The 12,467-nt window shown below is 48.6% G+C and overlaps 1 protein-coding gene and 1 pseudogene across 1 annotated transcript in view; one reads left to right on the top strand and one right to left on the bottom strand.

The window, feature by feature from the left end:
* The window catches only part of ABCB7 (ATP binding cassette subfamily B member 7), a 62,184-nt gene extending 61,504 nt beyond the window's left edge, over nucleotides 1–680 (bottom strand). The window contains exon 1 of the mRNA XM_028715308.2: nucleotides 478–680. Within this exon, the coding sequence (XP_028571141.2) occupies nucleotides 478–636 (159 nt within the window). The 5' untranslated portion in view covers nucleotides 637–680. The remainder of the gene's footprint in view (nucleotides 1–477) is intronic.
* Nucleotides 681–4,508: 3,828 nt separating this feature from the next.
* On the top strand, nucleotides 4,509–9,628 carry LOC144326165 (uncharacterized; annotated as a pseudogene).
* The last annotated feature ends 2,839 nt before the right edge of the window (nucleotides 9,629–12,467 follow it).

The following is a 12,467-nucleotide window of genomic DNA, read 5'->3' as shown; positions in this document are numbered from 1 at the left end:
GATAAGAAACATTAGGAACTAGGTTTTACATAAGATCATAAGCGGAGCCTGCTGGATCAGGCCAATAGCCCACCTAGTCCTGTTCTCGCAGAAGCTAAGCAGGGAAACCCGCAAGCAGGACTCGCCTCGCCTGAGGTTTCCAACAACTGGTATTCAGAAGTATTGCTGCCTCTGGCCGTGCAGGAAGGACATAGCCATTGTGGAAAGAAAGCATTGATCCTTATCACCCTCCATGAATGGCCTAATCCTCTTTTGGAGACATCAGGGCTGGGATACACAGCTTCGCATTTAGGAGACTCTCGCTTGGGACACCCTCGTAACCCTCCGACTACAATCTCCCCGAAGTCTTACCCGCGCGGAATAACCGACCTTGGTCCCCTCAGGACGTTCCCCGCCCCTCAGCCTCCCCTCAACCCTCTCCCGGCGGAGCGAGCCCACTTCTCCACCCGCTCGCCCGCCTCAGCCCCACCGGCGCACCTGCGATATCCTCCGGGGCGGACGCCCCCACTTCCACGAGTGAGCTCCCGCCGCCGGCCGCCACAGCAGCGAAGCCAGCAGTAGTCTATGCCGCGGAGAAGCAGCCGCACCGGGCGAGATGCCCGGTGCCGCCGCCGACAGAGCCCTCAGCGCCGCCATGTTGGCGAGCGCAGAGAGGTGGGGAAGAAGAGTCGCGGGGCGCCGGAGGACAGGAAACGGAGCCGAGGATAGAGAGAGAGGGGAAGGAGAGGCACCGGAAGTGGGTGGAACGCGTGGCTGGAGACAGAAGCCGCGCTGGGTCACCTCGGGCCCTTGGTAACGCATCTGCTTGGTCTACCCCGCAGGGTAGGATGTAGAGGTGGTGGAGAGGAAGAACCATGGGTGCACAACCCTTATTTACTTTTATTCATTAATCCGGCTCTTCGGAGATCAAATAATAATAAGAAAAACGGATCCCAAATACTGTAGTTGGTTCCCAATGTAAGTGGCTAGAATTGCCTTTCTCTACCTTGGAAACCCAGACGTTGTTGAACTACAACTCCCACCATCCCTAGCTAAGAGGAAGGGCAGTATATAAATGGAATAAACAAATAATAATAAAAGAAAGTGAAGCAGGGAAACCAAACTGGTTTCTTGCTGGAATCAGTAACTATTAAAAAAACAACCAATAACCTCAGTAGTAACAAAAAATAATTTTCTTATGCACTGGGGAGGGGTAAGCTTATTTAAATGTCTCAGGACCACAATACCTCATGGGCCACCTTTCTCTATACGAACCTACCCAGACCCGGAGATCATCCTCTGAGACTTCTTCATGGTCCTCCTCTACAGGAAGCAATACAAGAACGGGTATTTTCTGCAGTGGCTTCTCATTTGTGGAACACTCTCCCCAGGGAGATTTGGCTGGCACCTTCTACACTTTTAGGTGCCCAAAGCAAATGTTCTTCTTCAACCAGGCCTTTGGCTGATTAACATCTAATCCCATTTTAAATGTATTGTGGAAGGAGGAAGCTTACTAGTTCGTTTTTGTTATTATTTTAATTATATATTTTGTGTTTTTTATATTGTAATTTTAATGTTATGAACTGCTCAGATCTACAGATGAAGGGTGGTATGCAGATTTAGTGAAGAAGAAGACGAAGAAGTGATTTCTTAGTAAATATGGATAAAGGGGAGCTGGCAAACGAAGGACAACAGGTGTCTAGAAAAACGCACCCCCTGGCTACTGAGTTCCTAAACGGCTGTATGACTGGAGGAAATTCAGTTGGTAAAGATATTTTCTTGTCCTTACACTTGCATACAAAGAGTAGTGATGGGGGGAAGCTTCTCCTGATGAATTTCCACCTGTTGTGCAGTTGTTAAAGGTGTAGGAGCCCTGCTGGAGGTGCGTTGGGGAAGCTGGCAACTCAAGATAGCCAGTTCTTACTGAGATGAATTTTGAACCAGGTACAGCCTGAGCATTATGCATATTTACTGAACCATAGGAATTACAATTTCTTTCTGTATCACAAAGCAGACTTTACCCCAGGGTTGCCCAACTTTTCCCACCAAGTGGACTGCAAGAGTACTTTGACACAGAACCCACAGGCTGCACACTGCCTTGTTGCATGGGAGTAGCATAGCCAAAATTTGACACACACCTCTCCCCATGCTGCCTTTCCAAAGCTGCCTTTCCCACTGGGCTTTGGGAAGGAGGTGGAAGGCTTTGCCAGGGTCCTAGACACCTCCTATTTCCTTCCCAAGGTTGGGAAAGTGCAAACCAGGCTTTGGGAAGGAGGCTGAAGGACTTGAGGACCTTTTCAGGGTCCTCACAGCTCCTTCACAAAGCCCAGCACCTCACTTACCTGACTTTGGAAAGGCAGCATCAGGGCTGCAGAGGAAGGCAGTCAAATTTAGCTGAGAGCTGCCAAAAAAAAAATGCCTCAAGGACTGTTTATTGGACCACCCTGCAATCTAACCAAAATCATACTTGACAGTGCTTGACCTGAATACTGCCACCTTCTGGAATATTGAAAATTAATCAAATGATTTACAAAGCAAACTACAGTGGTGCCTCGGGTTACATACGCTTCAGGTTACATACGCTTCAGGTTACAGACTCCGCTAACCCAGAAATAGTGCTTCAGGTTAAGAACCTTGCTTCAGGATGAGAACAGAAATCATGCTCCGGCGGCAGCAGGAGGCCCCATTAGCTAAAGTGGTGCTTCAGGTTAAGAACAGTTTCAGGTTAAGAACGGACCTCCAGAAGGAATTAAGTTCTAACCCGAGGTACCACTGTACATTTTACAAATCTATTATTGTACAAGCAATTTCGGCATATAAGGAGTATTTACATTAATAAACAATAATAACTTCATCACAAAATAGATTTTTAGTCAATAGTTAAAAAGTAATATTGGAAATTGCGTCTTATATGTTTTTATCTTTCTGTATTTTATCTGTGCTGTTTTAATTTGTATAAGCCACCTTGATTTCTGGTCTGGGGTAATGGGGGATATAAATAACTATAACAAAAATAAGATATCCATTCTGTGGGCTAGATCAGGCCTGCCTAGTTTGTAAATCCGGCCCACACCACGAATCCGGAACCCACCATAAAGCCAAGACTCCCAGCAATGGCGGCGAAAGAGGTCGAGCGGTGGCAGCTCTGCCATTCAATCACTGCGCCTGGTTTACCTCAGCGCAGCGCGGGGACGTCTCTGCCAATCAAGCACTGTACCTGGTTTACCTCAGTGGCGTTTGATTGGCAGAGATGTCCCCACGCTGTGCTGAGGTAAACCAGGCGCAGTGATTGAATGGCAGAGCTGCCCCTGCTCAGCCTCTTCCTCCCGTTGCAAGGAGGCAAGGCAGCGCCCACCGCTGGCTCCTGCTCTTCCCGCCTCGCCACCTCTGGAAGTCAGCTTTCTGTTCCCTGCCAGCTTCCACCTGTGCTGCCAGAAGAAGCCACGTCTTGGTGAGTAGCCGCACAGACACTAAGAGCCCTAAAGATGCGCTTACTTGTAAGTACCATAAGTCACAATCATTTCAAGGCCACTTGTTCAGCGCCTGAAGAACTGCTCAAGTCCACTGAGGTGAAATGCACTACGGATCGTGCCCCTGGGAAGGTAAGTGCAGTGGCTGGCCCCCCTCACCTCTTCTTCCAGCTCCACACACACACACACACACACACACACCGTGCCACTTCTCCGGCGACCGTGGATCGGCCCACAGCTAAATTTTTTTGCCAACCCCTGACTTAGTCCTATTGGCTAAGAGTGTTTCAAATGAAAAAGTCACTAGGAGGCCCATTGCAGTTTCTACAAAAAGAAGATTGTTCTTTGCTTATTTGTTTAATTATTTACTTTTTAAAGATTTCTCTTCCTTCCAGCTAAAGCTACCTAACTGACTAATAAAATTAGTACTAAACAATTAAAATTAAATTAAAGCAATAAAATATTTTAAAGCAGAAAAATAGAATAAAACAGCAGTGAAAACAACAATAAAAAGCAGCAGAAGAAAAATAATAAAACCAATTCTCCATTAATGACTGTGAAGAAAGGCCTGGAACCTCGCCTCCTAAAAGCCAAGAAAACATCTATCTGAGAACCTTCCAGTCAAGAGAGCACAAGACTTCTGCATTCTATACACTGCTAGGATATTTGGTTGTTACTGTTAAAACCTTTAATGGTTGTTGTAGAAGATCACATTTGGCAAGTGGTCACTCCAGTGAAGTGAAGAACTGCAGAGATATCCCTCTCCTGGTAAAAGCCAGCCTTGGAAAGAGAGATACTATGACAGAAGATTATGGAAAGCTAGGCAGTGAAAGGGCACATTCAGCCCCAATGGGCAGACCAGGAGGTATCTAGGCAGAAATTATTGTGTGATTGCTGTAGGTGGGGAGACAAGGCCAGTTGCCTCTCAATCTCATACCTCTATAGCAGGCATAGGCAGTCTTTTTTAAATTAGGAATTAGGAATTTCAACATATTAATTTTAACAAAGATACATCATCTACATTGTCCCCCCCCCCATTTCCCCCTCCCACCCCACCCCCCAACTTCTCTCAGCTCCTTTCTCTGGTTTCTCAACACAAATTTTTATCTGCATTTTATAAAATTGTAAAAATCCTCAGTTTGTCTATCCATATATTACCAATGAAGATTTTGTGAATGTTTATTCAAAACCTGCCAAAGAGTCCAGTTCGTTTCGTTGTTTCTTCAAATATTTTGTAAAAGGTTCCCATTCATCTTTAAAGTCACAGTTATCCTTGTCACGTAGTTTGTATGTCAGTTTTGCCAATTCCGCATAGTCCATCAGTTTTTCTTGCCACAGTTCTTTTGTCGGGATTTCTTCATTTTTCCATCCTTGTGCTATTAAGACTCTTGCCTCCATTGTCACATACATATAAATATTTTTAAATTTCTTTGGCAGGTCTTTTACCACAATCCCTAACAGAAAAGCTTCAGGTTTTTTCACAAATGTTAAATGAAACATTTTCTTTAACTCATTATATATCATTTCCCAAAACATTTTAACTTTACTGCAATCCCACCACATATGATAAAAAGTCCCTTCTTTTTCCTTGCATTTCCAACATAGGTTTGAGCCTGTTTTATACCTTTTCCCTAATAGTACTGGTGTCATGTACCACCTATACATCATTTTCATGTAGTTTTCTTTCAGTAAAGAACAATCTGTAATTTTTAAGTCCATTTTCCATAACCTTTCCCAGTCTTCCAACATAATATTGTGGGCATAGGCAGTTTTGGCCCTCCAGATGTTTTGGGACTACAACTCCTACCATTCCTAGCTAACAGGACCAGTAGTCAGGGATGATGGGAGGAGTTGTCCCAAAACATCTGGAGGGCCGAGTTTGCCTCTGCCTGCTCTATAGAAGCAAGTTCCCAATATTCCATCCCCCTGTGGAGTGACAAAGAAACAATGGCTGTTGCTGCCAAGAAAATATCCATAGGACTGTAAGCCTAATTACAGGCGTATCTCATTTTACTGTGCTTTGCAGATATTGCTGCTTATGAGGACATGGGTGCAGCTGCAGGCAGCCCAGCCGCTTGAAAGCCCACCTTCCACCGCTACCCCTCTTCTGGTCAAAGGAATGGAGTTGGCTAGGGCTGGAGCCAGGTTTTCCCCCTCCTGCCTCTGCAGCCAAGAGGATGTGGCTTAATAGACTATAAGCATAACACTTATATGCACTAGGAAACCAAAACAAATTGTGTGACTCACTTTATTGTGATATTTGCTTTCTTGTGGTCGAACTGAACACAATATCTCTGATATATGCCTGTACTGCTTTCATGTGTCTTTGACCCTCTCTTCCACCATTTGCACACCATGTAAATTCTGTTAACACAGTCAAATGTATGCTCTAGCCAGCATAGGCTTTACATTATGAAAACAGCCTTAGTACTAAAGTGGTCAGAATGAATTTCAGAGCCATAATTTTGTTTGCTCTCTTCTTAGTAGTATATTTCCCAGGGCCAAATTGCACAAGACGTTGGTTATGTGTTTAAATAAGTGAGCTTAACCTTTACTCTCTTATTCTGGAGAGAGGAACTGCAAAGCTGCAATTCAGAACATGCTACCAACCTGGCTGCTTACCCCACCCTGCCCCAAAGGGTAGTTTACTACAAGCAGCACCTCCATGGACAAATAACATCTTGTGGAGCTGGGCCCTTGGCTGATAATGCACAGTATAACATAAAATCCCTGCTGGTTCAATGGACTTAACTGATCTAGTCAGTGTATTCTTTCCCAGAATGGCCAACCAGATGCCTCTGGGAAGGCCACAAGAAGACATGAACTCAACAGCACTCCCTTCCTTCTAAGCAATCCACTTCAGAGCATGGAGGTAATATATAGCCATCATGACCAATGGCTATTGATAGCCTTATCCATATATTTATCTAATCCTAGTTTAAGCCATCAGTGCAGACATTCCCTATGCAGTGGTCATAAGCATAAGATGATGCCTGCTGGATCAACCAAAAGACTTGTCTTGTCCAGTGCCTGATTTCCCATTGTGGCTTATGGGAAGCCCTCAAGTAGCACACGGAGATATCACATCATCATTCTCCTGCTTGTGATCCCCAGCAACAGGCATGCTGCTTCCGATACCGGAGGTAGCATATAACCATCATGACTAGTAGTCATTTGGAATCCTTTGTAAACTCTTACTTTTATGTGAGAATATTGTAAGACCTCAAGGACAATATCCTGATATTTATAAATATAACAAATCCATTAAAAAATGTTACCACCCTCCAACACTTAACAAGAATTTTCCCCCAAGGATTGTAAATAAAGCCCAGTTTCTACTTTGTGTGTACACGTTGAAGTGTATGTTCTAGTTTAATATTTATTTATTTTAATGACTAGTGCCTTAGATAGTCATCCTTTGTGAATATTATCAGTATTTACACCACAAAGGTATATTGCCATTTCACCACTCTTAACTGTCATGGCTTCCCCAGTAGGAGGCCCTCCAAGTGTCCCTATTTACCAGAGATTTAGTGAAGCTGTCCTGGTTTCTGATTTGATCCTGGAATGCCCCACTTTTCCTTAGGATGTCCCTATTTCTATTGGAGAAATGCTTGAGGGTATGAAGTTATCCAGCCCACCAGCTGTCTGAAGACAATCCTGTATAGGGAGTTTTTTAAAAAATGTTTAATGTTTTCTTGTGTTTTTATATATGTTGGAAGCTGCCCGGAGTGCTGGGGCAACCCAGAAAGATGTGTGGGGTATAAATAGTAAAATTATCATTATGGAATGGGACGTCCCTATTTTAATTGGAGAAATGTTTGGGGGTATGGGAGGTGTAGCATGCTAAGGGTTCTGAAGGAACTCTCAAAGCTGCCTCCCCTAAACCTGCCACTCTCCAGACGCTAGTAGACTCCAACCCCCATCAGCCCAGTTGTAGTTGAACAATGTCTCGAAGGCACCTGGGAGGAGATGGATACTTAAGTGCAGCCTTCCATAACCTGGTGCCCTCCAGATGTTTGGGCTTCTATCAGCCACAGCCAGCACGACCACATTTCCATCAGCCCTACTATCATATATAGCTGTTGCTATGTACTGAGTTGAATAGGATCCAAACTGCAGCAGTCTGATTGGTCCTAGAACAATAGGGTCCAAAATGTAGCAGTCTGATTGGTCCTAGAACAATAGGATTCAGAATGCAGCAGTCTGATTGGTCCTAGAACAATGCAGCAGTATGATTGGTCGGCAGGAGCCACCCAATCCAGCTTCAGATAGAAGTGAATCCACAACCTGATTGGCCTATAGGAGAATTCCGGAATTAGCCAATCACGTGCAGCCCATTGTGTAAATAATGTAGGGACTTTCATTCCCTCCTCACCACTATGAGCTGAATAAAGAGCATGAAATCCACTCTCGACTGCGTATATTTCACTGGCGACGAAGGTGGGATCCTGCTGAGCTGACTGCCACACACAGCACCGCAGCACCGCCACCTGCCGCACCGCTGCCTTGCACCGTGTATCCAGGCTTCAGCTCCGGGACCCAAGGAACTCAGAATGGCAACCGACAGCAGCTTCTCGCCGTTCAACCCAGCACCCGGAGACTAGGAAGCGTATGCCTCCCGTTTCACCTTCCTCCTAGAAGCCAAAGGGGTCACCGACGAAGAAGATGCCAAGAAGAGGGCGATATACTTCAGCGTCTGTGGAGAGGAGACGTTTGAAATCGCCCGGGCTCTCCTTGCGCCTGAAGACGTCGCTACTGTTCCATACAAAACAATAATGGAACGGTGGAAGGGGCACTTTTCGCTGCAGCCCTCCGTGGTGGCTCGTCGAAATGCCTTCTACGCAAAGCAGCAAGTCCCTGGGGAAACCATAACTGGGTTTCTGACCTCTCTCCGCCAAGCCGCCTGGTTCTGCAACTTCTCAGAATTGGAGAACATGCTTTGTGACCGCCTTGTCGGTGGCCTGAAGGATGAGAAGCTACAACGACGCCTCTACGCTAAGAAGGACCTAACGTTCCAGGTCGCCCAGGAGGAGGCCCTGGCAACAGAAGCTGCCGAGAGGTCAACGCAAGAGGCACGGCCGAGCCTGTCGCCCCAACCAAGGGTCCACCACGAAGACCTCACCAACGACTCAGGATCTGACAGGGAGGAGGTGCACTTAGTACAGCAGCGCACTCAAGCAGCGCACAGACCACGGCTGCCTCGACGAGAAGGAGGGAACTGCGCAAGCTGCGGGGAGAATCACGAGAGGAGGACCTGCCGTTTCCGCAACGCAGAGTGCAGGCAGTGCGGACAATTGGGACACATCGCTCGGGTGTGTCGGGCTCAGCCCACCCGACGTCAGGCATCAGATGACTGATCCAAGAGCCCCCAGGTCCGAGGGCCCAATGCACCAAGGCAACTCGACGGAGCTCACAGACTTCCAGGTATACCAGTTGCCCCACCCCAACGTAGAGAAAATTTATGTAGAGGTACAGATAGAGGGGGGCCCCGTGCCGCATGGAGCTTGACATGGGTTCAACTCTATTCATAATCTCAGCAAGGACCTTAAGGAAACTGTGTCCTAGTGGGGGTCCCAAACTCAGGCCGGCCCCATTCACCCTCCGGGACTTCCAGAAACGTAAGATCCCCACGATGGGGGTGGGTACCTTCAGAGTGCAATATCAAGGGCGGACGCGGCAACTGGACTTGCTTATGGTCAAGGGGCCCTACATTAGCTTACTGGGATTGGCATGGTTTGGACCACTGGGGCTAGCCGTCACCGGGGTGAACCACACTACGGCCCTTTACCGTGGTGACTGACCACAAGCCATTGCTTGGCTTGTTTGCCCCCGAAAAGCAGGCCCCCAAGTGCTGTCTCCTCGTGTCCTCAGGTGGTCAATTTTCCTTGCCAGTATGCACTGATTTACCGCCCTGGGAAGGCGATGGGCCATGCAGGCGCACTCAGCAGGCTACCACTACCGGAAACAGGCCCCGACCCAGCACCTGCACAAGAGGTTATGAGCCTGGAGCTGCTTCCTGACCGCCCCATTCAGGCACAAGAAGTTGCACACCATTCCAAGAAAGATAGGGTCATCTCCCGGGTCCTGGACTGGTGTGGAGGGGATGGCCCAGCAGCAGCCCCGGGCCAGAATTCACCAGCTGCACAACCCACAAACATGAACTGTCAGCCCACAAGGGGTGCCTGTTATGGGGAAGCAGGGTCGTTGTTCCCCAGCCCCACCGCAAAAGGGTCCTCACAGCCCTACACGACACACACACGGGGTAGTGAGAATGAAGGCCCTTGCCAGGAGTTATGTGTGGTGGCCGGGGATCGACAGAGAGATAGAGGCCTGGGTCAAACACTGCCAGGCCTACCAAGAATCCCGCCCAGATCCCCCAAGGGCCCCAGTCCAGTCCTGGGAGTCCGCCCGAGCACCATGGTCACACCTGCATGTGGACTTCACTGGCCTCTTTCAGGGGAAAACATTCTTCATAGTGGTGGACTCATACACCAAATGGCTGGAAGTCACACTGGTACCGTACACTTCCACGTCTGCAGCCATCTGGGTACTACGCAGGCTGTTTGCAACCCACGGGCTCCCTGACACTCTTGTCTCAGACAACGGGACCGCATTTACGTCAGGAGAATTCCAAACCTTCACAGCGCAGAACGCCATCCGCCACACCCGTTCAGTGCCATTCCACCCTGCCACCAATGGCCAAGCAGAACGCATGGTGCAGACCACCAAGGACACCCTCCGCCGCATGACGCAAAGGGATTGGGAGTACCGCCTTGCCATATTCCTTCTAGCACAGCACAGCACCCCCAGCTCAACAACTTGCTGGAGCCCCGCTGAACTACTAATGGGTCGGCGCCTTGCAATCAGATTGGACCGCCTTCACCCCGATAGAGCTCAGGATGAGATAGTGGTGGGGGAAGGCAGGAACCCCCGGACCTTCGTGGCCCAGGACCCAGTGTACGCAAAGAACTTTGGGGCAGGCCCAGCATGGGTATCCGCCACAGTCACCAGGGTCACTGGCCCCGTGTCGTACGAGGTGCTAACGGATGGGGGGCAATGCTGGCGCTGCTACTGCGACCAGATACGGCGACGATACTCGGGAGAAAACCAGGAGGAGGACAGGTCAGAGGAGTCCCAAGGGAACAGTGGGGCCGTGAGACCCACAGAACAGGAGGGGCCAGCAGGAGAATCAGTAAATACAGAGAGGACCCGCGAGGCCGAAAGGACACCGGAACCAGAACCACGACTGAGCGAGCTGGTTGCACCAGACGAAATGGCCCCATCACACCCAGCATCCTTGGAACACGAGCCAGAACCTGAACCCCAGACCAGGGAACACCCCAGGCCACAACGCACACGTAGGGTGCCGGCGTACCTTGAGGACTATGAATGCGACCTCCCAGGTAGGACTGGAACTTAGAGGGGAGGGGTGTTATGTACTGAGTTGAATAGGATCCAAACTGCAGCAGTCTGATTGGTCCTAGAACAATAGGATTCAGAATGCAGCAGTCTGATTGGTCCTAGAACAATGCAGCAGTATGATTGGTCGGCAGGAGCCACCCAATCCAGCTCCAGATAGAAGTGAATCCACAACCTGATTGGCCTACAGGAGAATTCCGGAATTATCCAATCACATGCAGCCTATTGTGTAAATAATGTATATAAAGCAGATACTTTGAGGGGACTTTCATTCCCTCCTCACCACTATGAGCTGAATAAAGAGCATGAAATCCACTCTCGACTCTTGAGTATCTTTCAGCTGTGCTGGCTGGGGCTGTTGGGAACTGCAGCCCAAAACATAATCACCATCACCATTTATGTTAACCTTTCTATCCCATTGTTCCCCCCCTCTGCCCCAAAGGACCCTAGGGTGAAAAACAACAAAACAACAAAATAATTTAAAATAAGATTTAAAAAACATTTTAAAAAGTGACATATTCTCACAGCTAATAATTTAAAGATTGCTGGCAGCAGTCTGCAGTGGCGTAGCGTGGGTTGTCAGCACCCGGGGCAAGGCAAGTAATTTGCGCCCCCTAACCCGTGGATTTGCGCCCCCTAACCCATGGATTTGCCCTAACCCCAGATGTTGCGCCCGGTGTGGCCAGCCCCCCTGCACCCCCCACGCTACGCCACTGGCAGTCTGCAGTGTTTAAAGCTGCCTGATGCCAAACTCTAGTGGCCTCCAGATGTGGACTACAACTCCCACCAGCACCAGCCAGCATTGTCAAACTTGCTGGAGCTGATAGGAGTCATATTCCAAAACATCTGGAGGGCACCAGTTTGAAGAAAGCTGCTGAAGCATTTCCATACACAGGATCAGGCCTCCCTTAGAAGGAGGAGTAAAAAGGAACAGCAACTAAATGTCCTAGGAATGCAGGTGGCGCTGTGGTCTAAACTACTTAGCCTAGGGCTTGCCAATCAGAAGGTCAGCGGTTCGAATCCCCGCGACGGGGTGAGCTCCTGTTGCTCGGTCCCTGCTCCTGCCAACTTAGCAGTTTGAAAGCATGTCAAAGTGCAAGTAGATAAATAGGTACCACTCCAGTGGGAAGGTAAATGGCATTTCCATTCTCTGGTTCGCCAGAAGCAGATTAGTCATGCTTGCCACATGACCAGGAAGCTGTACGCTGGCTCCCTTGGCCAGTAAAGCAAGATGAGCGCCGCCACCCCAGAGTCGTCTGCGACTAGACCTAACTGTCAGGGGTCCCTTTACCTTTACTAAATGTTCTAGACTGGCTCAGAGCTGGGGGATTGGTAGTGGGATGATGATGAGTGGTTAGAGGAAGCAGATTGGGAAGAGATGGTGTCCGAAGCTGAAGAGGTAACAGGGTTTATTGAGCAGGAAGAGTCTGCGGCTGAGAGAAGTCCAGAATCAGAGGCAGAAGCTGAATGAAACAGGAGAGTGGAATGAGGGAGCCCAAGAAGCAGAAGTGTGTCAGGCTGGTAAGGAAGCCAGCCTTTCTCCCTCTTCTGCAGCAACCAGCTCTCCTCCCTGCTGGTCTCCCAGAACCCAAAGAG

This window comes from Podarcis muralis, chromosome Z (genome assembly GCF_964188315.1).
Source record: "Podarcis muralis chromosome Z, rPodMur119.hap1.1, whole genome shotgun sequence".
Classification (NCBI taxonomy): domain Eukaryota; kingdom Metazoa; phylum Chordata; class Lepidosauria; order Squamata; family Lacertidae; genus Podarcis; species Podarcis muralis.
This window is presented reverse-complemented; position numbering and strand designations above follow the sequence as displayed.